Below are 22,572 nucleotides of genomic sequence, written 5' to 3' on the forward strand. Positions count from 1 at the left end.
CCACTCGTAAGTTGTCACACATGCTCATACTCATGACGCTACAAATTGAAGAATTTAACACTGACAAGTTTATTAATTTATTTATCAAAACAACTTTAGTATATTAAGAGAAGAAGAAGTTGCATATTTAATGGAAGTCTGTCCAAGCTTCAATGTGTTGCTTTGAATGGGTCCCTTTAAGAAGAAAATGACCTCAAAATACCATCAGATATTTAAATAGTTCAGATATGGCCTTGTGAGTGGAGCCACCATCAGCTCCAGCTGCTGCTTGGACATTTTACTGGTGCTGCACAGGATCACAGAGGTACTGCACATGCAGATTTGGCACAATTTGGAAACGCGAATTACACCGGCACAGGAAGCTATGAGGGATGAGAGATCTCACAAATTCAGCGCTTCAGCCACTTTCCTCTCTTCAGGAATACCATTTACCTGCATGAAAAAGACACCATTGACAATAAGAATGTTTGATAATGCAGGACACCAGCACCACTACAACACGAAGTATTAGTACTTGCCTCCAGCCTTCGAAATGTTGACAAACTGTAATTATCTCCTTTGATAGCAGTAAATGAATGAACAGACTGTTAGACAAGGAGATACTCAGACCAACTGCAATTCATTAGTGTACACACATGGAGGAAGCAGTGTTAGGCTACTTTGAGACACCAGAACAGCTTCATTGCATTAGCAACAATTCTACAAATTTCTGGAACTGTACTGATTGATGGACATCATTTTTCATGCTATGGGTATAATTTCACCCTAAACCAGCACTATGACCACACAACATAACCAGACATTTTTTTTTTTGCTTTCATTTGCCATCTGACTATAGTATATACATCAATCAGGCATAACATCATGACCACTGACAGGTGGCGTCAATAACACTGATTATCATGGCACCTGTTAGTGGATGGGATATATAGGCAGCAAGGAAAATGGGCAAGCATAAGGATTTGAGCGAATTTGGGCTAAATTGTGATGGCTAGACCACTGGATCAGAGCATCTCCAAAACTGCAGCTCTTGTGGGGTGTTCAGTCAGTCTGCAGTGGTCAGTATCTATCAAAAGTGGTCCAAGGAAGGAACAGTGGTGAACTGGCGACAGGGTCATGGGCGGCCAAGGCTCATCGATGCACGTGGGGAGTGGAGGCTGGCCCGTGTGTTCCGATCCAGCAGACGAGCTACTGTTGCTCAAATTGCTGGAGGAGGTAATGCTGGGTCTGATAGAAAGGTGTCAGAATACACAGTGCATGACAGGTCAGGGCTGTTTTGGCAACAAACACAATCTTGGTCATAATGTTATGCCTGATCGGTGTATGTTATTAAGCCAATGAAATTCTTCAGAAAGAATGCTTGAGGCTCTACGCACTCTCATCAAGCTAAACACAAAAACATGCACTAAAAAGAAACCTACATGATTTAAGAATTTGTAGCAATCATAGAATTAAATTTAATACACCTTATAACCTTAATCCCACTCATAAGGAATTTCCAAGGTAATCAATTAAACATGTATTTATATCATATGGTATTACATCTACAGCAGGTCTAGAATTATTGGCACCATTTATGTCATTATTTTTTCAAACATTACACAATGTTTTCTGCTGAACACTTTTTTAGATTTATTACCACCTCCACATTCAATATTTGGTGGAAAATCCTCAATACAGAAACACAGCAATATATTCTTTCAGGGTTGCATATCAAATCATTGTGTATTACATTTATTTTATAATCATTTTTCTTTGCATGTGTCAGTTTTGCTTGTGTATTTAGCCACAATCCACTGGAGCTGATGTACCGTATACTTACCCGAAGGCTGCTGTTGTGGGATCTGCATTTGATTTTGAAGATTTCTGCGAACAGAAACAGCTTTACTAAGGCTGCAGTATTCATTTAACATTAACTGCACAGGCTTCCCGAAGGATTTAAGGCAGATGCTTAATGTACTTCATTCTCTTAATCAAACAAGCTCATTTCACTGTGATTTGAATTGGAGGTAATGTACGAATGAGCGTATATGTTGAAACCCTGGAGCCAGGACTACTGTCAGAGCTGCTGCTTCAGGGCATGAATCAACACTTTCCCACCAGTCAGAACCGAGACAGCACTGTGGTATAATTATTTATGAATCAGATAGTAACACAAGGGTGACACACTGTTAAACTGACCATTTTGAGTCTGAACGTACACTATGCCTTGTGCCATATCCTTGAAGTGCACACGTTTCATTTTAAACACTGTAATGTGCAGATTTCAAAGAAAAATGTAATGTTCTCTTAATGCATGATGTAGGCAGGAAGGGTAAACTGGTCAGAGAGCAGAGAGAGAGAAATCAGTGTGTGACACTCACGTCTGGGTCTGCATGAGCGGCATGCTGGTAGTCTCATAGTTTTCCGGGTGGATCGGTGGCACCACCTCTCCACTCACAGGGTTGAACACGGGCAGCGTGGAGAGAGGCCAGGAGATCTCCCTGTTCTTCGACATGCTGCGCAGCTCCTTTGTTGATTTCTGAATGGAGCTGTGGTGCACCAGCTGGATGCTGCGAAGATTAAGAAGCAAAACATATCTAAGCAATTTGTACACGCATACAACAATATATATATATATATAACATATTATTATAACCAGAAGGGAAAAAAGGAAATGCTGAACTGTGTTATGTTACACCATACTACCTACAAAGCACTCTGTACACTCTGAGGAATGAGTATGTTGTGTCATCCCAGGTCACACAATCTGGCAAAAGCTTTATGTTTGTCACACTTTTTCCCCCATGTCAGCAGACGTCCAGCTAATATTGTGATTTGTATTTATTATTTGCTAGATTTAAACCTGACTCTAAGCAGCCACATGACAACATGGCATTTTCATGAATGATGAATGGTAATGTAATGAAGGAGGACACAAGAAAGTGGGAAGACAAATAAAAAAAATAATAAAATAAAATAAAATAAAACAAGGGGATCACCTGGCTGAAGAAGGACAACAGAGATAGCCAGAGAGAAAGAAAAAAACAAAACGAGATAAAAGAAAGACACAGGAGAAGAAACACTTACTCTGGTGTTTGCATGTTTCTTTTTCGCCTAGAAACAAAACAAAATGTCTGAATTAAATTCTAATATTAATAGTTTAAAGACAACCACACAAAAGTGAATGGGAAGCAGGTTCTGGTGAGGGTCTCTTCTGGCCGCTGTACCGATCTGGTGATTAGGAGATGTTGGAGGGCATTCAGAACATTGACTGGCCAATGTGATATGGAGTGACAGATGATGTATCCTTCGAGATAATGATATGGTAGATGGAAACTTTTTGCTTGTATAAATTAAAATAACGTACCATAAACCTGGATGTTAAATGAGAATGACTGCCAAGAATGCTTGAGGATGATGAGAAAGCTGCTTTTTTTAATCCTAATAAGCCTTATTACATTGTAAACTAAATTTAAATACCCACTTTCCCTAATTAACTTTTATATATGCCCTGTAAATGCAGCACACTCATTGTAACTATGACTATTTAAACAACTTAAGAGGGATTGTTGTGAACCATTTACTGTCCATAGTAATATTAACCTGGATGTGTATGTGTGTGTGGGTGTGTCCTGACACTAAGTAGCTAGCACGGTTCACTTACACTCCTTCTCGGCGACAGCACATTGAGTAGCCCAGGATGACGAAGAGGACCAGAGCAACAGCAGAGGGAACCGCCAATGTCACCAGGAAGTCAGCAAAATAGTCTCGACTTTTCAGTGACTCGGAGGGTGGATTATATTCACCAATGTCTGGCAGCACCCCAGTGCCCGGTTCCGGACGGCTATTGTGCACAGGGATGACTTTAGTAATATCCACCTGAGATACACAGGGTGAGCAGAAGACAGCATTATAGAAAGCAGACGAACAGAACTGAATATTTGAGACTGCCCTTATCACTGGAAACCTAAAAATGGACAAGCAAAGTAAATTGTGAACTTCCCCGCTAATCTCTGAATTCCTTTGCCTCGCATTAAAGTATTATATATGAATCTCCCACATTTCCTCCCTGATTAGCTGCTATTGTAAGTGACAGCTGGCTCAGCTTTGTGACAACACTAGAGGGAGGCAGAGAGTAACTGGAGACCTTGACAGCTCAGTTCCTGTTACCAGAGGGAGCCAGAGAACAAGGTTTAATTATAATCAAAGGCAATCAGCTGCTGGTGTGCATGAGTGTTTAAGGAGAACGCTCCTTGGTCTTGGTTAAATCTTGGCTGGTAATTTCCGATATTCTTGCTATTCTAATTTTTATATGGGTAACTGCCTCACCAGAGAGATTTTGCACCAGTCGATGTGGAACTGAGCTCTGAACTTCTTGTCACAGCTGATGACCGGCTCCATCTCCTGACTGCAGCGCAACTGGTTCTGCGGACTCTCTACCTCACGCAGGCATGACGAGAACGGCACATCTGCTCCCACCATCACGTACACACTGCACATCATAAAAGAAAAATTGTATTCTAGACAATCAGAATTAATGTGGATATTTATTATTTGGTTATCCTGGTTCTGATTCATTTACATGTAACTCTGCAAACTATAAATGTGGCAAGGCATTAATGGAGTCAGTGTGATAACAGAACATTTATCATACATCATTCACTGTAACACAAACGTCATTAATAAATCCCCAACATCATGTTGAGCAAATTGAAAGGCAAAGAGGAAAACAGCACCACCTGTCTTTGCCATTATTCACTGTTATCATTTAGTCTGTAAAATAGATATGAATATGACCCCACCTCCTTTTTTTCAGTACTGTTTAATAAAACAATTTATCATTACATTATATTGCCTGTGATGCCTTGGTTATTCTTTATGTAAATGTTCAGTTTATTTTGCTGAATTTAAATGTCGTGCCTTAGGTGTACTATGAAAATATGTTACTGCATATTACCAGTGACTTTCACTATATAATTGTTGTACTATTTCTTTCTTCCGTTCTATAATTTCTGATCCACAGAGAAGGTTTTAATTAGAACAGCTGTGTAAAGGAAGCTCACCCCTCTTTCAGATTGTTGATGGGCAGGGGCACACGTCCACCCCGGTCCAGCGCTGAAGTGATGTTGATGGCATTAAGTCTCTCAGGCTGCCACACGTTCTTCACAGCCCCCAGGAAGTCTCCCAGCACCTCACTGGCTAACATCTCCTCTACGTTCATGTTTTTAATGTAAAACTCGGCCTGATAAGGCAAGGGGAATTCTGGCAGAGGGAAAGAGACAGAGAGACTCTCAGTTCACTGGACGTTGGAGGGCTGTAGTGATTTTAGGGTCATCTGGTGGAGGAGTGGTGATATACGAGCGTCTTAGAGCAGAAAGTCGGCAGATGGCTGATGAGATCAGGTCACAGCTGACCCTAAACAGCTCAGTATAAAGCTGCCATGAGCTTTAAATCATGCTGAACCTAGGGTAATCAACTGCAAGACATCACAGAATTTTCTATTCATCCCAGAAAAATTTATTGCAAAATTTAGTGCAATTGATGTCAATTTGACCTCGGTTTATGAAAATATTTCCGGTGTATAACTCGACCGTCAGGAACACTGGTTCTTGTTTCATACAGGATTGCAATGAAAATCAACATCCATCCATTTTCTATACCCACTTTATTCCTAATTAGGGTCATGGAGATCTGCTGGAGCCTATCCCAGCACACACTGGGCGAAAGGCAGGGGTACACCCTGGACAGATCGCCAGTCCATCACAGGGCCACACATATAGACAGACACACACACACACACTCACTCCTATGGGCAATTACCAATCAACCTAATGTACATGTTTTTTGGACTGTGGGAGGAAACCGGAGGACCCGGAGTAAACCCACGCAGGCACGGGGAGAACATGCAAACTCCACACAGAAAGGCCCCTGCCTGTTAATGTCAATATGAACTGCATTTTAGACACAAATTTTCAGTTTTCGAAAATATTTTCCTGTGTTTGACCCGACCTGAAAAGAACTATTTTGACTGCACACGCTTTCCATGTGGCGTACCCTGGCGTAGACAATAGAAATGAAGCAATTTACGTGGGTCATCTGTTCTGAAAGCATCATCTGTGAGTGCTTGTGTTATAACCCCACGCTATCTTTTGTGGTATAATTTCAGTCTCCGAAAAAGGGGAAATCAGGCATCAGTGTTGCCAAGAGGAAAGTTGTGAGATCAACCATCGAGTTGAAACAGATTCATTCGTTTTCCATTATTTCCTGTGGGGAAAAATAATTCGGTTTTCAACCAAATCGGTATTCGAACACACTTTTGGGACGAGTTAAGGTCGAACAACGAGATACCACTGTATACTGAATATATTAATATAGAAGATAAAAGATTATCTTAAAGGCAAACATTAAAATGTTGTAGGGATATCTACAAAATCTACTACTGCAAAAAAGGGATTTATAACAATGCATTGTTATATAAAAGAAACTCTATAAACTCTATGTGTGAATGTAACACATAATATCCCACCTTCTGTACCCATGATGTTAATGACCAAATTGTGCCTTGCTGTTTCGAAAGTGCGTCGGTTATAGGCAGTAATCTGTAACACATAAGGGGGAAAGTCTGACTAAGAACAGCTTATTATTATTATTATTATTATTATTATATTATAGCTATATTATTATTCATTTTGATAATAAACCTATAACTTATAATTATAGCATGACTCAAATGAACACAATGACAGGGATATTTATCATTAATTAAATTATTTCTATCCTGCCGAATAAGGTCTATTGTGTCCCTGTGTCCATATTATCACCTCGATGATGGTTGGTTTGCCCGCATGCTCCGCAGTGGGGGAGCCGTAAAGGACTCCATCACTGTGTGGAGTTCGCTGGATGTAGCGCAGCCACCCGGGTCTGTCTGGAAAACCCTTCAGGTTGGTATTAAAGGTGATTGGATCATTGCTGGTATCCCCTATGAATCAATGTAGAGAAAACGGGTAAGAAATTAGCTGTGAACTTTAGGCCAACAGTTTATTCCATAGGTTTACATATTCAATCTTTCTGTAAGATTAAGGACTGTAAATTAATCCAGATCCAGGTGAAAAAATGCAAAGTATACAATACCTAGCTTCGGATAAGGAGGAAATTCTCCTTTAAAGTATTCCCTCTCAAGGACATGGACAAACAACACTCCAGCTGAAGGGTAGACGTTCCGGTCTGCATGTGAGCGCGAGACAATGGTGACCACTGAAGCACACGGCAAAAGAAAAGAAGAAAAACAGAATAATTGGATCAAAAACAGACAGTATGTTTCATAAATTGGGTTGGTTGCATGTATTGTGAACCTTGCCTCACAATTTCCAGTGTACTTAAAAAGTGGGCTAGTGTACTTAACCCCACTTTATCTTTATGCAATTCATGTCTGCACTGCAATGATGCACTCATTCACCCTACTTCAGACACACTACATGAGATCTTTTATGCAACATCTTAATGACAAATCTTTTAACAATATACTTTCGTAATGATCATATAATGCCATTGTACTCCTTACAAGTATCAAATGCATTATGTCTATTTTCCATTTTCTCTTTTCTTCTCATGTGTATAATAATAATTAGACGCAGTACCTGGACTTCATACACCAGACAGTGGAGTCTTGTGGAGAATCTTTTATATGAATCTCAAAAAGTTAAAGATCTTGCATTGCAAACGTTTCAGTCCACGTGAAAGCAATAGTTAGGTGCAAGAGAAGCCACACTCAGAGTTAAAGGTTATTAATAATGAACAGCAAACACAGAATACTCTGAATTCAGTGTAAATAGCCACATGCACACAATAGTTTTATTTCATACATGTGCAGGACTCTTTGGTAAGAATGAGGCAAGCTCTGCATTGGCAAAAAAAAAGGATCTTCCATTTTATGACATATAGTAATTATTCCAGTAATCTACTAAAAAGCCATCTACCAGACCATTAAAAAGTCTAAAGTGCATTACTTGAAGTTGTTACATATAATCTATTGTACTATGGAGCTTCTTTACTATAAAATCATTAAGGTATACATGATAAAAAATGTGTACCCTGAACTCATTGTGAATAGATCACTCTTAAATGGTTTAACTAATAACTATAGGAAATGTCGGGTGTTATATAACTAAATGTTCATGTATTTGTGTAGGTGAAGATGGACTACAGTCTTGTTGGCTGATATTAATGTACAACAGTAAAGTGATAATGATTCAAAGTTTATATATAGATATCCGGATATAGATTTCGATTTATCCCTAATGAGCAAGCTGCTCATGAGGTGCTGATAGAAAATGAAAGAATAAGACAATGTGAGGAAGAAACATTCAGAGGAACTAGATTCAAAAAGGGACCAATCCTGTTCTGGGTGACACCAGGGTCAATGGGAAAATTGTAAGATGGACTGTTGGCCACTAGAGGGTATTAAACACAGGTTTCTTGAAAGGCATGATTTAACTACTCACATGAAGAGTATTAACCTGGACAGTGTATCTGACCCTATGCCCATTTTGACCTCTGTGTGTTTCTCCTGTGAGTTCTTTCTTTAAATTGAGTTGCTCACTTAACTTTTGCCAGGTCATTCAAAATCAAGCTGCAGATCAATAGTCACTCCACATACTGTATGTAAATATATATATATATATATACATACATGTATATTAGTTGAGCCCTCCTGCTGCAGTTTATTGGTCAGACAGCTTTTTCATCTGTTTCCAGGCTAAATACAGAGAGTTAACACTAAACCCTTCCACAATCAGATGATCAAATAATTGTGCAAGCATGCAAGGCCATGTGAAGGTGACGAACACCTCCATATTCTAATGGATCAACCATTGCTGGTTAATAGAAAACACTCTGCCACAGGCTAATGTGGGACACACACAAAGACTGTAAAAAAAATGCAGTAGAAATATCTAACTCCAGTTTGTAATTTCACAGCTCGACCTTGACCAGGCCTCACATCCATTACATGCCTAAGGAGGAGATACACAACAGTGTGTTATGGTCAGAGTCAAACATGCCCTAGTGAACTGCAGAGTCAGCTTCGCACCAGCTTCTCCTTTCCGGTCAGGAGGAACTCATGCACTTCACTTTTTTTTTTTTTTTAACAGGAGACTGGTTATGGGAATATGCTGAGCATGTACACATTACTCTATCTGTTCAAAGTACTCTTATCAGGAAGTGAAAGTAAGCGACAAAGCTGCGCCTGCCTGCCGTTATTACACTGCTGCTACGAGCCATGAATGAATCTGCCATGCAGGAGGTGAACCTACTACACTCAGGTAGAGCAATCTTTCAATGCTTATGGAAACAACTGCAAGAGAATTCTCTAATGTTAAAAGCAATACATTTGCATATTGGTGCAGTCAAAATATGTGAATCAAAATGCTTTAAAAGACCCTTATGGACTCTAGGTTTTAAAACAACAACTTGAATTATACTATTCAGTGAGTTTGTGAAAAGGGAAAACCGAAAGCAGAGTGTTATAATCCACACTGTGTTATCAGTGGTGTTGCCAGGTCTGGGCTACTTTTAAACTGCTGTTGCTTATTCATTATTTGTGGGTTGAGGGTTGGGAGTTTTGCACACCTTTGACATTTTTATAAATATTTATTAAGTTAGGGATGAAACACAACAGGATGTGCTGTTTGGAAAATAATAAACAGTGATGCAGTGGTGTGATGCAGCCTGACAGTGTTACTGTTGAAGATGATTAATTCCCCATAGCAGCACATTATGAAGTGTCTATTTCCTCTTATACCATAGCAATATACCAATGATTAAAGTTTTTCATTATTAAAGAACAACAAATTCTGTAAATCTATCTGATTACAGATATGTTTAATGTCATGAAACAGCCATTAAAACAAGTTACTTCCTGTTATCACCTGTACTATAGCAGCTATAAACAGCCCTCAACAGCTTTTTTTTTTTTTCTTCTCAGAAAGTTGTGACAAAATATGCCTCGTGAAAGAAACTGCAAAATGAAATGCCCTCAGTCCTGAAGACTTTCCCATGGTAGAAAGCTATAAATTACAGCTTTAGCTCAGGACGCTGACACTGGAGACTCCTCTCTTAAATGTAAAATAAACACATCTCATTACAGAAAGCGTCACCATAACAAATATAAAATGTTTTTATAACATAAAAAAAATAACACAGCCTGTGATTAAGTTTTGATCGTGTGTCGCACCCTGTGCAAATCCCGGCGCAATTTATTCCTATAGAAATAACATACTTGTTTAAGTGCCTTAATATAAGCCTATAATTTAAGCTGCAGCTGTTTGAGATGCTTTTATACAGTTTACTCAAACTCTTTCAGAACAATTTTAACCATTGAAATTGGTCATAACGCTTTGTGTAATAGCTCTAATGCATTTTAGATTGATTGTAACATTATTAAATTGTTAAAGCAGTCTAGAAAGTTTGAAATTAAAATGCATTTTTAGGTAATAGTTTGGTTTTTGGTTTAACTGATTTTGCCTGCAGACCTGGCAACCCTGGTTATGAGGCCAAAATAGCAATGCACATCATTATAGCTGAAGGTATGGCATAAAACACACACACACACACACACACACACACAGAGCACACTCTCACTCACCGCCCGTATGAGACACCTTCTGTGTAGAGTCGATTAAAGCCTGGATCTGATTATGTCCTTCACAAGCTATGGTGTTTTTTTTTTTGACAAAATGAGAATGCACGGTTAAAACAAGGCAACACACACACACACACACACACACACACACACACACACATTCCATCCTGCATTAACACGCAGCGGAACAAATCCATATACACCAGAAGCAGCTGTTTCATTAACATCTGTCTACGTGAATGTAAACATCCTTCAATCACCATCTAGCTAACTAGTGAGCTCGTGACAGTGATAAAAATGAGCTCGCGCAAATCCGTTATGCAGTTAGCTAGCTCCCGTTAGCTCGCTAGCCTTTCCCCCTGGAAATAAAGAAACGGTGCGCGTTCTACTAAGGGCCATTTAATTCACCACATACCTACTAAAAACCACAGGAAGACGTTCAGAGAGCCCATGGTGTAGTGGTCTCCGTGAGGGGTTTTGCGTTACAGGTGTGAGTTTGTTGTGGATGATAGCAGGGACCGAGCAGCCATCAGCATCCCTCCCGTTAGCTGAAATTCCTCCCTCCCTCCCACCTCACTGAGCCCGGCGCATTGTGGGAGCACACGAACATCTGGCACAGCTGCTGGAAAACACACCGCGTTCAGAATAAAACTTACAAGAGCGGACAACGCCCAAAAGCTTGGGGATTCCTATATATATATATATATATATATATATATATATATATATATATATATATATATATATATATATATATATATATATATACATATATACATAATAATATAATACTTATATTGAGCTAGGTTTTAATAATATTCCACAATTTTTTGAAAAATCAATAAACTTGGCCAAAAAATAATCAGAACGTCTTGCCTGTAATATCCTGTTGTATGTATTTACTTTTACAATGAAGGTAAAGACACCTTCTTTTGTTATTTAATATACTGTATGTATATATCTGTATGTATAGTACATCCACTTCAGAATGACACACAATGTATATTACATTTGTACTCATACAAAGAAAAGTATATTCTTAAGCCTATACAAAGACACTGACCCTGAAAATCTATGCCACAAATGACCATCATTAGTACTTTGTTGTGATTACAGCTGATGTTGGCAGTTACAGCTTGGAGATAGTAATTATCCTTTCGCACCAAATCATAAATTCACATTCTGATGGATTTCCAAATCCTTCATAAATCGGATTCAATAGGATTCAAGTCAGGATGTGTGTGGTCTAGTGGTGGTTAGGCCATGCAAGGCCTTCTTGAGTTATGTCGACTGTATATTTTAGATTGTTTTCCTGAGAACATAATTTTCTCTCTATATTCTTTTGGAAGATGAGATTCAATTCATCTCTCCCATACATCACTCCAGTTATGTTTCCTTCAGTGACATGCAACACCACATAACCATTTTCAGAGAAGCATCCTCATGCATACAGCATTTTTGGGGATCATAGGCACAACCCCTCTTTCTCCAAGCATGAGCTGCATTACTGCCAGAAAGGTTTATTTTTGTTTAATCTGATCGTTCAAAAAGATTTGTCCAAATGCTTTTTGACATACATTTATTGGAGCAAAAGAAAAAGTAGGGTGTGGGAATAGAGTGTGTCTTTGTAGCTGATTACATATACAGTAGTTTTTGTATAACTGTTGTTCCTGTTGCCTTCAGGTTGTCCTGCAACTCTTCCCATGTGACCACATGCTTCTCTCTTACTGTCCTTATAATCAAGTGTTCGTTGTAAAATCTTGCATGGCCCACCTGTGTGGGGATGGGTAGTAGTGGTTCTATGAATTTCCACCTCCATATTATCAAACCGACACAACTGTAGCTTTGCTTTGGCTCTGTAGCATCTTTCATTTGACGTGATGTTTAATAAATGCTGTCATTAAAAACTTTAAAAAGCTCCATGACATTTCAATCATGCTGCTTGCCTGAAATCGTCCCAACCAATGGTATCATTTTTAATGTACAGGTACAATTTGCACAAGAACATTTGCAGCATTTATATCTAGAACTTGATTAGTTTATTAGCAGCCCTCACTATACAGTTGAAATAATACAATCATCCACATTTTGGTACAAAAGCTATAAGCTTTCTTTCTTTTTTCTGCTTCTGTGTTGCATGCATATTAAAAAAGAAAACAATGCAGTAATATGCCAAAAATAGCACTAGTTGCAGATAATAGATTTATTTATATCTCTGCAAAAAACAGTTTATTGAATACATTGCATAATGTTCCTGCATCATAGTGGTATGTTGCTTCAGGTGTATGGTTTAGTATAGTATACATATTCTGGATGAAGCCTAAGTATTGTGTAATAATAGTATAATAGTAAGGATATTACTATTATTAGTACTACTAGCTTTAATAATAATAATAATAATAATAATAATAATAATAATAATAATAATTATTATTATTAATATTATTATTATTAATATTATTATTATTATTATTATTTATTTTAAATAATAATAATAATAATAATAATAATAATAATAATAATAATAATAATAATAATAATAATAATTGAAAGTCATATTCAGAGACAGGTCCACTCTATTCAGTGATAAATCTTCTCTGATGTCCATTACACTCCCCCACCCATCGCAGACCGTAAGCTCTAAAGCGGACAATGAGATCAAGTCTTTTAGAATATATTCCACCCCCTGCAGTGAGGCTGAGCAGACAGATGGCTAGGCAAGGTTTTTTTGGGGTTTTTTTTAGTTGCATGCCATGCAGCACAACTGGAAAATACATGCATTTAATGTTATACAAGCTTGAATCATATTTCTTACTACAGATATATATATATATATTTTTTAAAAAAAGCCTGCACTCACCAGTTATTTAATTATAAGGTTTTTACCGCCTTATTCCATATTTGTTAGATTGTCTTTGTTAAGGTCAGATTCATTGTTAACACTCATTTCTGATGATTGACAAACTTCCTAATCAGATATGGTATTTTAACCAACCATGAGTCAGTTAATTAGGGCTTTTTCCCATGTCATTACACACAACTAAGTCTTTAAACTATTTAGATTTTTAAATGAGCTCTTTCATTGTCTGACTCATTCATTGGAGTTGCATAAATCTTAACCTTCAATTAGTGGGCCTGCCATCTTTTGTTGTTTTTCTACCTTTGCCTTAAACCACTTAAACTGCTACAGGACCTGTCAGTGAGTCAAGGCTTACATGTCTCCCTGTTATAAATACAAACTCACTCATTTTTTATAGTAGTTACTGAATAATATTCTTTAAGTCATGAAAGACAGTGATAAGCCTCATTTAGGGGGTTAATTAACAAGGCTGTCTTAAGCAAATCATTATATATGGATGTTTGGAAAGTAAAACAACCTACTATAGAGAAGAACTAGGAAAACTGACATATGTGTACACAGAGGAACACAAACACACACAAAATTATTTTTAGGTTGCTAAGCAACATCCTTGGTGGGAGTAGGACAGAAATATGCAATACTGTACATTTATGTTTCACATCTTGGGTATGTATGCCATGATATGGGGATTTTGTGATTTAAAAAAATGGTTTAAGAGACATGTCTATTAGAGAAAATTTTAGCTAAACAATAAACACACATCTGCAACTGATCAGTGAAGTTAAATTGCAATCCACAGATTGAAGCAAACCTGCTGGAACTCATATGTTCTTGCTTGAGTCTCGTTAGGGATTTTGCAACAGTGTTTTTCTTGTTTCCTCATTTTTTTTTTTGATGTCTATCACAAACTTTCTGTTACAGCTCCTATTCATTATTCTCTACTATTCTATCACATGGTAGTCAGCCTCACAGGCTTCAGGCATCATTTCTGTTCCACTAGTTCACTGTTTTCACATTTTTCACCTATAGACCTTACAGGATTAAATGGTCTGACCACTCAGTACCTTTGGGCCCTTGTAATTGGCTTGTACCAATTCTCAGTGGTAGTTTATATTGCTGCTAGCATATAGATTGATCGTTTGCGTGATACAATTGAGATATTCTCTTCTATTTGCTTTAAAGTCTATATGTGCAGTAAGTCTATTTTGTGCACTAATAAAAGATGCACTAGCTGTTAGTTTCTTCTACTTCTTCCTTTTCTTCTTCCTCTTCTTCTTCAGTAAGCACTAGGTGTGAAGTAGAAATGCACGCTGAAAGGGACTCCAAAAAAATCACATTTACCATGTACATGCAAGTCTAGGCACAATTTAGTGTAGCCACTTATTAGGTGGTTGGAAAATTAGAGGAAACCAGGGAACCTAGGAGAATATCCATGTGGAGGCAAGAACATGCAAAGCACCTAATCACCTTACCTTAGGTTCTAACCAGGGACTCTGATGCTGTCAGGTGGCAATTCTGCACTACCTTGCCTTATTATTATTATTGCTATTATCATTATTATTATTATTATTATTATTATTATTATTATTATTATTATTAGGTTAATACTTCAACGCATATATGTTACTGGGCCCTTGGATCTAGTATGACTGTCTAGATATGGCTGTCAATGATTCTTTGGATATTCTTGAAGGCTTGAGAGGTAAACTGAAGAACCCTCAAAACGTTTCTTGGTCTATATGTTGTTATACAATGCTACCCTAACAAATCAGACATAAATATGGCTTTTGTGTTTCTGCATGTCAGTATGAAAAAGGTGGCCTAGTAATGTTTTGCATAAAGTAGGATATTAAACACCGATCAGGCATAACATTATGAGCAGTGACAGGTGAGGTGAATAACACTGATGATCTCCTCATCATGGCACCTGTTAGTGGGTGGGATATATTAGGCAGCAAGTGAACATTTTGTCCTCAAAGTTGATGTGTTAGAAGCAGGAAAAATGGGCGAGTGTAAGGATTTGAGCGAGTGAAGGGCCAAATTGTGATGGCTAGACGACTGGATCAGAGCATCTCCAAAACTGCAGCTCTTGTGGGGTGTTCCCGGTCTGCAGTCGTCAGTATCTATCAAAAGTGGTCCAAGGAAGGAACAGTGGTGAAACGGTGACAGGGTCACAGGCGACCAAGGATCATTGATGCACGTGGGGAGTGAAGGCTGGCCCGTGTAGTCAGATCCAACAGACGAGATACTGTTGATCAAATTGCTGAAGAAGTTAATGCTGGTTCTGATAGAAAGGTGTCAGAACACAGTGCATGACGGGTCAGGGCTGTTTTGGCAGCAAAAGGGGGACCAACACTATATTAGGCAGGTGGTCATAATGTTATGGTGTAGACAACACATTTAATTTAATAATGTTTTCAGTTTCCTTATCATTTTGCCATAGCTGTAGTTACGGTTGTGTTTTTTTCTGCTTGCCACACTGCGGTTTGGCGGACCCCCACTTCCCTCCACCGCAAGCCGATTATTGGAACGAACCATTCTCTTGTAAATAAGGTTGTGCACCTGTCACATGGACACTCGCTACGTCAATACGGTCAAAGAGACACAAAAGATACTGATACCATGTCGTTTTCACGACGGTTTAAATTCTTTATTTCATGCCAGAAAGCGATGTGAAACTTGATGTAGCGATAACAAGCGCTGTTTTTATTTACGCCCCCCCCCTTCGGCGGTGAGCGAGAATGTCCGCAACAGCACGTATTCTGCAATGGCGTTGCCTAGTGGTGTGTGTGTAAGAACCCGGCTCGGGTGACAAGGCGTTCAACGGTATGCTGATGGTATCGATGTCGGTAACGGAATTTAGTGCTCTTAAATATTCCTAATAAAATATTATGTTTACGGTATAGTCATATGATATAGCGGAACATCCATTTTCGATTGATTTCTCGGAAGGAGGAGCTCCATTTGTGTTGACTGATAAAGCATCAGATTTGAAACGGAACGAGAGAGATGGAGAGGATGTAAGTCCCCCCTTTTGTTTTGAACATGGTAACAGAAACAGCAGAGGAGTTATGCAGTAGTTACTTCTGCTTTTCGACTCGTTTTGCACTTGCTTAAATAGGTGTGTTGTGTGATTTTATTTTGGCTGATTTGTGTATATGCAAACGAGCCCAGTGTTTGTTGATAGAAAGGGTGGATGTTGTAGGCAGATGTCAGCGTCACTCTGGAGCCTATAGGAGCGTTTGTGCCTCTGTCAAAGTGTCGCAGTTTGGTGTCACGTCCATGTATTTTTGGGGGGGTTCGAGTGTAGATTTGTCTTTTAATAGTATATTTTAGTATATTCACTCACTGTGGTTTCCTGTTTACCTTCCTTCTCTTCATGATGTGCTTTTCTGCATAAGCTGGTGAGACATTTTTTTTTTTTTTTTTTTACCCTTTTGCTTTGCATCAACAGATATACATAGTCAAATTTAGATCTCTTATTGGTCATGAAACATTATTTAAGATCTCTAAGACTGACTGTGTTGCTCTTGTTTATTCTTAAGGCATGCAATGCATTATTATGAAACTTAACATAAGACCTAATGGCTGGTAAACACTGGATTTGTGCTGTGTTTGCAACACTTTTATTGATTTGGGCCTGATTTGTTTATATCTTGCACGGCTCAAAATAAAAAATATATTCCCTGTGCGCAGTCCGCTAGCCCTCGTGGCAGAGTGATGGATAGTCTGGGGCGGTGGACAGTCACACAGCTTAAAGATCTGTGTTATTTGGCCCAAAGAGTGTCTGTGTTATGGGTCTATCTTTGTAGCTTGTTGTTATGCTGAACAACATATAATCACAGTGCATACTGTTGAAAACAACCGCAAAGGCCATTTTGTAGCGAGCTCTATTTCATTAGTGTGCACTCAGTGAATTACGCTGCACCAAGTGCTTTTGTGAAAGAAAGTAGCCCTACCCTCACAGAAGTGATACAGCAGTGCTATTTGCTTGGAAACATCCAAATGTACAGTTTAACAACTTCACAGCCTAATGTGCTTTCTTGTTTTTTTTAATTCTAGGGTACTGTGATGCTTGTCCTGCAGAATGTGATACCGAATCACAAAATTGACATTTAGTGATGCTACTACACATTTGAAAGCAAATATCTCCTCCGTCGCCAAGGCGAAGATGCTGAAGACGGAGGCTTCAACAGAGAGGACCACCCTAAGGAGTGCCTCTCCGCACAGGAATGCCTACAGGGCAGAGTTTCAGGCTCTCAAGAAGGCCTTCGACCAGCCGAGACAAGACGGCGAATCCAAGAGCAAAGATCCGGAACGGATCCGACAGCCCCGTGGTCGGCAGTATGGCGCGCACGTCAGCCGAATCAAGGACATGTTCATGCAGATGGGCACAGAGAACACGGGTTCTGGGAAGCCTCGAACAAGAGAGTCGTCTCCACAGAAACTTACCAAACCGACCAATTTCATTAATCGGGCAGATGGCTCAGTGATCAAACTGCAGCATGGTGAGAGAACCGGCAACTCGAAGTTCTCAGAGACAAGGAAGCTCTTTGAGCAGAGCTCCAGAGATACATCCCAGTCTCCTGTGTACACATACGGCAGAGATAAGAGGGGTTCTCATGAGCATCTGGATGATTGGAGAGGAGCACGTTCCAACAGGGGCAGCACAGACTCCTTGGACAGTCTTTGCTCACGAACAGAGGCGTCTTCACCAACAGTCAGCCAGCTCAGCGCCGTGTTTGAGAATTTAGACCATCAAGGCTCAGGCTCTACTGTCCGTAGAGGTTATGGAGGCGGTCGTGCTCTTTATTCACCCGATAGCTCACTAAGACACGGGGATGCCAGTGAGGATGATGCCAGCCTTGTGTGCAGGACACGTGTTGGGAGCAAGAACACTCTTCCAGTTTCATCCTCCTCAGAAGACCTTCTCAGTCCCAGCCCGTTGTCTGAGCAGGCGAAGGCCGTTGAGGAGAATAAGGTCCAGGAGAGGACTGTGGCAGAACATGGGAACATAGGAAGCAGTGAGGTTGTAGACGGATCAAGTGAGCACAAGCAGGGTGAAGATGCTCCTGGAGATTTCACAAACGCTGCTCATGTTAATGACACTTCGGTGTATAACAAGCCACAAAAGGATACACCTGACTCAGCAGACAGCAAGGTTCAAAAGGATATAGAGGAACCTGAAGATGACTCTAGCCGGATAGCAGCTTATCATACGGAAGAGCCCAATGAGGAATACTGTGGCAATGAGAGGGTTATTTACAATGCTGACGGAGATGCTTGCTACCAGGGCTGGGGAGAGAGCTGCACCGACGTGGAGGATGATTTGTATGGGGATGACGATGTTAGCTATGATCCTGGATCAGAGATTACTGAGATTCCTGGCCTTCCTGAGGAGGACAAGGAAGATATTCCTCCAAAGCGGAAAATACGATTCAGCACTGCCTCGATTACGGTATGTTCAACCACAGCCATCTTTGGTTTGACGTAATGCATGCGCTTTTTGAAGATCATGCATTGTGCGAAAGAGATATGACAATATAATTATAATAATGTGATATATTATTATAATAACACTTAATAAGGCTTTACCATTGTCTGTTGCCAGGCTCCAGATATTTTCTGACCTAGTTATTATTCACTCTTTCCAGAAACTGTATGTTTAAATTATCTTTTAGTAACCCACATACTGTGAATTTTGTAGACGAAAAGCTTGCCTAGTCCTAACTTTAACCTTTGTAACATTGCAGTTGGAGTCATGCAAATGTCTAGGGTGAGGTCATGCTGATTTTGTGTGTGCTTTGTTTGCATTGGTGAAAGTAAATACTGTAATGCCCTGTGAATGTTTTTTAAATATCTCATTATTCAATTCTGAGGCATCTGGGCATTGTTTAACTGAACACAATTCTCCCATCTGACTGACTGATTGACCAGTGCATTGTTTAATTCTCAAATCTAAAATCAGTCAGGAGGTGCTGATTTACTCTTCTACAGCAGCAGCTCTGACAGTAACTCACATCAGTGTTCACATTAGAGGCTTATATCAATACACTCATTCTAACACATTAGTGTTTCTATAGTAACAACTTTATAACACATAAGCCCCAGAAATGGCTAAAACTGTACAGGTATTTAACAAAGACAATATACAGCTATTGATATGGTAAAGGTTTCCATTTGTGATGTTTGTTGAAAGAATGTCAGTGCTTTGTAAAGGTCAGGTAAGTACCTCCACTTGAAAATATTCAGGGTGTAGGACTATTTTCCAGTGTTTTCCCCACATACTGTAGCCAGGACGCTCTTGCATAAGAGATTTTTAATTGCAGTGCTTTTTCTGGTAAAATAAAGATCAAAAATGACTTCAAGAGAGAGGCAGAAAAATGTTTATGAGGTATAAAACACTTCTTGGTGTAATAGCAATAGTAATAGTAACTCTGCTACACTTCATGCCACATAACACCACTTCATTGTGTTTTATTCTGTAGACGTTGCCCACCGATAAAATGTGTTCCAGGTCTTAATTATGCATAAACTATGAATGTATTAGGAAGTTCAATTTTGGTCTTGGCTGAGCTCTGAATCCTCTTTTTGCGTGATCAATGCAGTGTAATTTAGTTAATGAGCATGCGGTGTCTTACACTGGCATTTGGACGGCCATTCATGTCTGTTGGGAGACGTGCACAAAAACAGCTGCTGCCCTCACAGCTCATTTTGGCTCAGCCTCTCGCTGTGTTCTTCCATGGTCTCTTGTGTTCATTTCACTGTTATTTGAAATGATTCAAAGCCTAATCTCTCAGGAATAGACTGTGTGTGATTCGTGTTGTTCTAATGGGAAACAGAGGTTTGTTTGCTTCTTGAAATTGTCGGAGGTTGAAACGTTCCAGTACCAACAACGCAAGAGCACTGAGATGATTTTTTTTTTAGCGTCTGTCTTCAATAGTCTGAAAGATAATTCTAGGAAACCTTAGTAATCAATTCATGTAGTCAATTAAAATCTTATGGACCATTTGCACTTCCCCCTCCATCAGATCAATGAACTTTGATTTAGTCATTTAAAGAGAACAGGCCATAAAGCTGCCGTTTATGGTTATTCTGTTTGCACTATTGATTAGCTGTGATATTTCAAGCCTCTCAGACGACGTCTACAATTAGCAAGATGCTGTATAGACTATAGAATTAAAAAAGAAAAAAAAAAAGATTAACATTTCCCTGGTCAGAATTAGTCCCATTAGTGCCCTCAAAGCATTTAAGTGGATAGTGAATCTCATGGAGTCAACATATGTACAAGGATGACAGCACCAGTTGTATTTTCTGTCTGTATCTCTTGTCTTTCTCTGTGTTTTGTCTTTTGCAGTGTATCATATTTCTAAATATCTAGTTGCAATGACAATGCTCAGTCCATGCATCAGTCTCTATATCAGCTTTCTGTAATATATCAGCTATTATTATTATTATTATTATTTTTATTATTACAGGAACAACAACTAATTATCATGTCATATTTTACATTCCTACCCCCTACTCTGAAGGAACTGAATGCTAGACATAATAATGTGTGATTTATATTTTACATAATAAATACTAGCAGCCTCGGTAGATCTGCTTTCTCCAACCCCTTTTCACTACATTTATAGCCCTGAGGCTGTTAAAATTCACTTGTCCTCTTATAATCAGGGAGTAAATAGAGAGCCTCAGTCCTAAAAATTGGCATTGTGTAGAGTGGGTTAACATTTGACCAAGCTGAATTGTTCCATGGCCTTTGGCTTCTGTTCACCAGACAAAGTGTGCTCATTAATCATATGGGATATTAAAGTCTGTCAGGACACACGCTTGTTTTGAGCGCTTCAAACAAACAACACCCTGTCTCTAGCCGGATCTCTGTAAGTGGTTTGGTAAAATGCAGCTGCTCCTATCGAACTAATTCAGCACTCAATAGGTTATTTCTCTTAACAGCAATGCAAAAAAAATGGCACAAATTACCTTGTACCGTTTATAAAATGGATAAATCGTTGCAAAAGCTTTTAATTCTTAATTAATTCGACGTTCTTGGGAGAAGTTGTAGTGGAGGCTGGACGAATTTTTACTTCATTGAAGAGGAAGAGAGACAAATCCTCAGAGACTTCACTGCATCTACTGACCTGTTTCTGTAATACTACTGGTGATCATAACTCATTCCCCATGGTTATCTTTTCATGTGTTTTCGGCAGTTTTTGGCAGTGATGCCAAGTCTGTCCTGAGGCACTTCTATTCATCTCAGTTACTGTCCACAACTGTCCTGCTCTCTTCACTAGCCTCTAACCGGATCCTGTGTGGCTTAGTCATGTAGCTTTGTAATTTATTTCCTGAATAATAATGACACTGCTGGCTTGCTGTATATTAAGGCTGACTTACAAACACTTTTTTATTTAAGGGAGTGTTCCTAGTGCTGCACAAACTCTGTATCTCACTACACTGACACTAGCAAGTGACAAAGTGTCAGTACATTTTCTACTTGCGTGCATGACACGGTGCTGCACTTCAGCTAGCAAAGGCAGCGGCGATCGGCAAAGTGATGGCATGACAAGCGACGGTTGAATTGAGTTTTTTAATTAGGTATGAGGCCATAAAGACACAAATCCAAATGCTTGGCTTGAAGGATTGCTAGGAATAAATGCCACAAAGCGAGTAGTCAGACATTTCTTCAGTTCCTCATTAGCACTAGTTTCCATTCACTGTTTGATACACTAAAATTGAAGATAGACTTATTAACTTTAAATCTATCCCTGTCATACATATATCCCCTTATTATATGCTTATAAAGGCAATACCAAGAAAAATAAAGCTAGGAAGAAAGTAGCAGAGATTGGTGAGTGAACTTGGATAGTGAAGTTAGCTAATCTGCTAATCCACTGGAGAGTGCACACCCACAAGCAACAGTATCAGTCATTGCACTCCCATAAGAAGCAAAATATAAGTAGCACAACTGATTTGTTATTTGCTAGTGTGGAAAACAATTACCTCGATAAAGACATATTCCAACAGCCATCAAGGGCTGCATTTTTCGGTTAAGTTTCAACCAGACATTTAGACAGCCTTGTGACTTGAACAT

General features: G+C 39.1%; 2 protein-coding genes across 5 annotated transcripts in view; one reads left to right on the forward strand and one right to left on the reverse strand.

Annotated features, from left to right (window-relative positions):
* Positions 1-45: 45 nt before the first annotated feature.
* Positions 46-11,196, reverse strand: sgce (sarcoglycan, epsilon). 4 transcript variants are annotated; one of them, XM_058377751.1, is made up of 12 exons: positions 11,037-11,196; positions 7,114-7,236; positions 6,804-6,961; positions 6,509-6,581; positions 5,046-5,244; positions 4,312-4,474; positions 3,647-3,861; positions 3,070-3,096; positions 2,364-2,552; positions 1,823-1,866; positions 519-556; positions 46-432 (listed from the first exon to the last, which is right to left on the reverse strand). In XM_058377751.1, exons 1-12 carry the CDS (start codon positions 11,071-11,073, stop codon positions 382-384), a joined length of 1,317 nt encoding a protein of 438 aa, XP_058233734.1. In that variant the 5' UTR covers positions 11,074-11,196; the 3' UTR covers positions 46-381. The 4 variants fall into 4 exon arrangements, with proteins under 4 accessions (XP_058233734.1, XP_058233735.1, XP_058233737.1 ...); XM_058377752.1 differs by lacking the exon at positions 3,070-3,096; XM_058377754.1 differs by lacking the exon at positions 519-556.
* Positions 11,197-16,240: 5,044 nt separating this feature from the next.
* The window catches only part of ppp1r9a (protein phosphatase 1, regulatory subunit 9A), a 51,101-nt gene continuing 44,769 nt past the window's right edge, over positions 16,241-22,572 (forward strand). Inside the window, 2 exon segments of the mRNA XM_058377749.1 lie at positions 16,241-16,501; positions 17,544-18,939. Of these exon segments, the coding sequence (XP_058233732.1) occupies positions 17,653-18,939 (1,287 nt within the window). The 5' untranslated portion in view covers positions 16,241-16,501; positions 17,544-17,652.

The sequence above is a fragment of the Hemibagrus wyckioides genome, linkage group LG24 (genome assembly GCF_019097595.1).
Source record: "Hemibagrus wyckioides isolate EC202008001 linkage group LG24, SWU_Hwy_1.0, whole genome shotgun sequence".
In the NCBI taxonomy this organism is placed as follows: Eukaryota; Metazoa; Chordata; class Actinopteri; order Siluriformes; family Bagridae; genus Hemibagrus; species Hemibagrus wyckioides.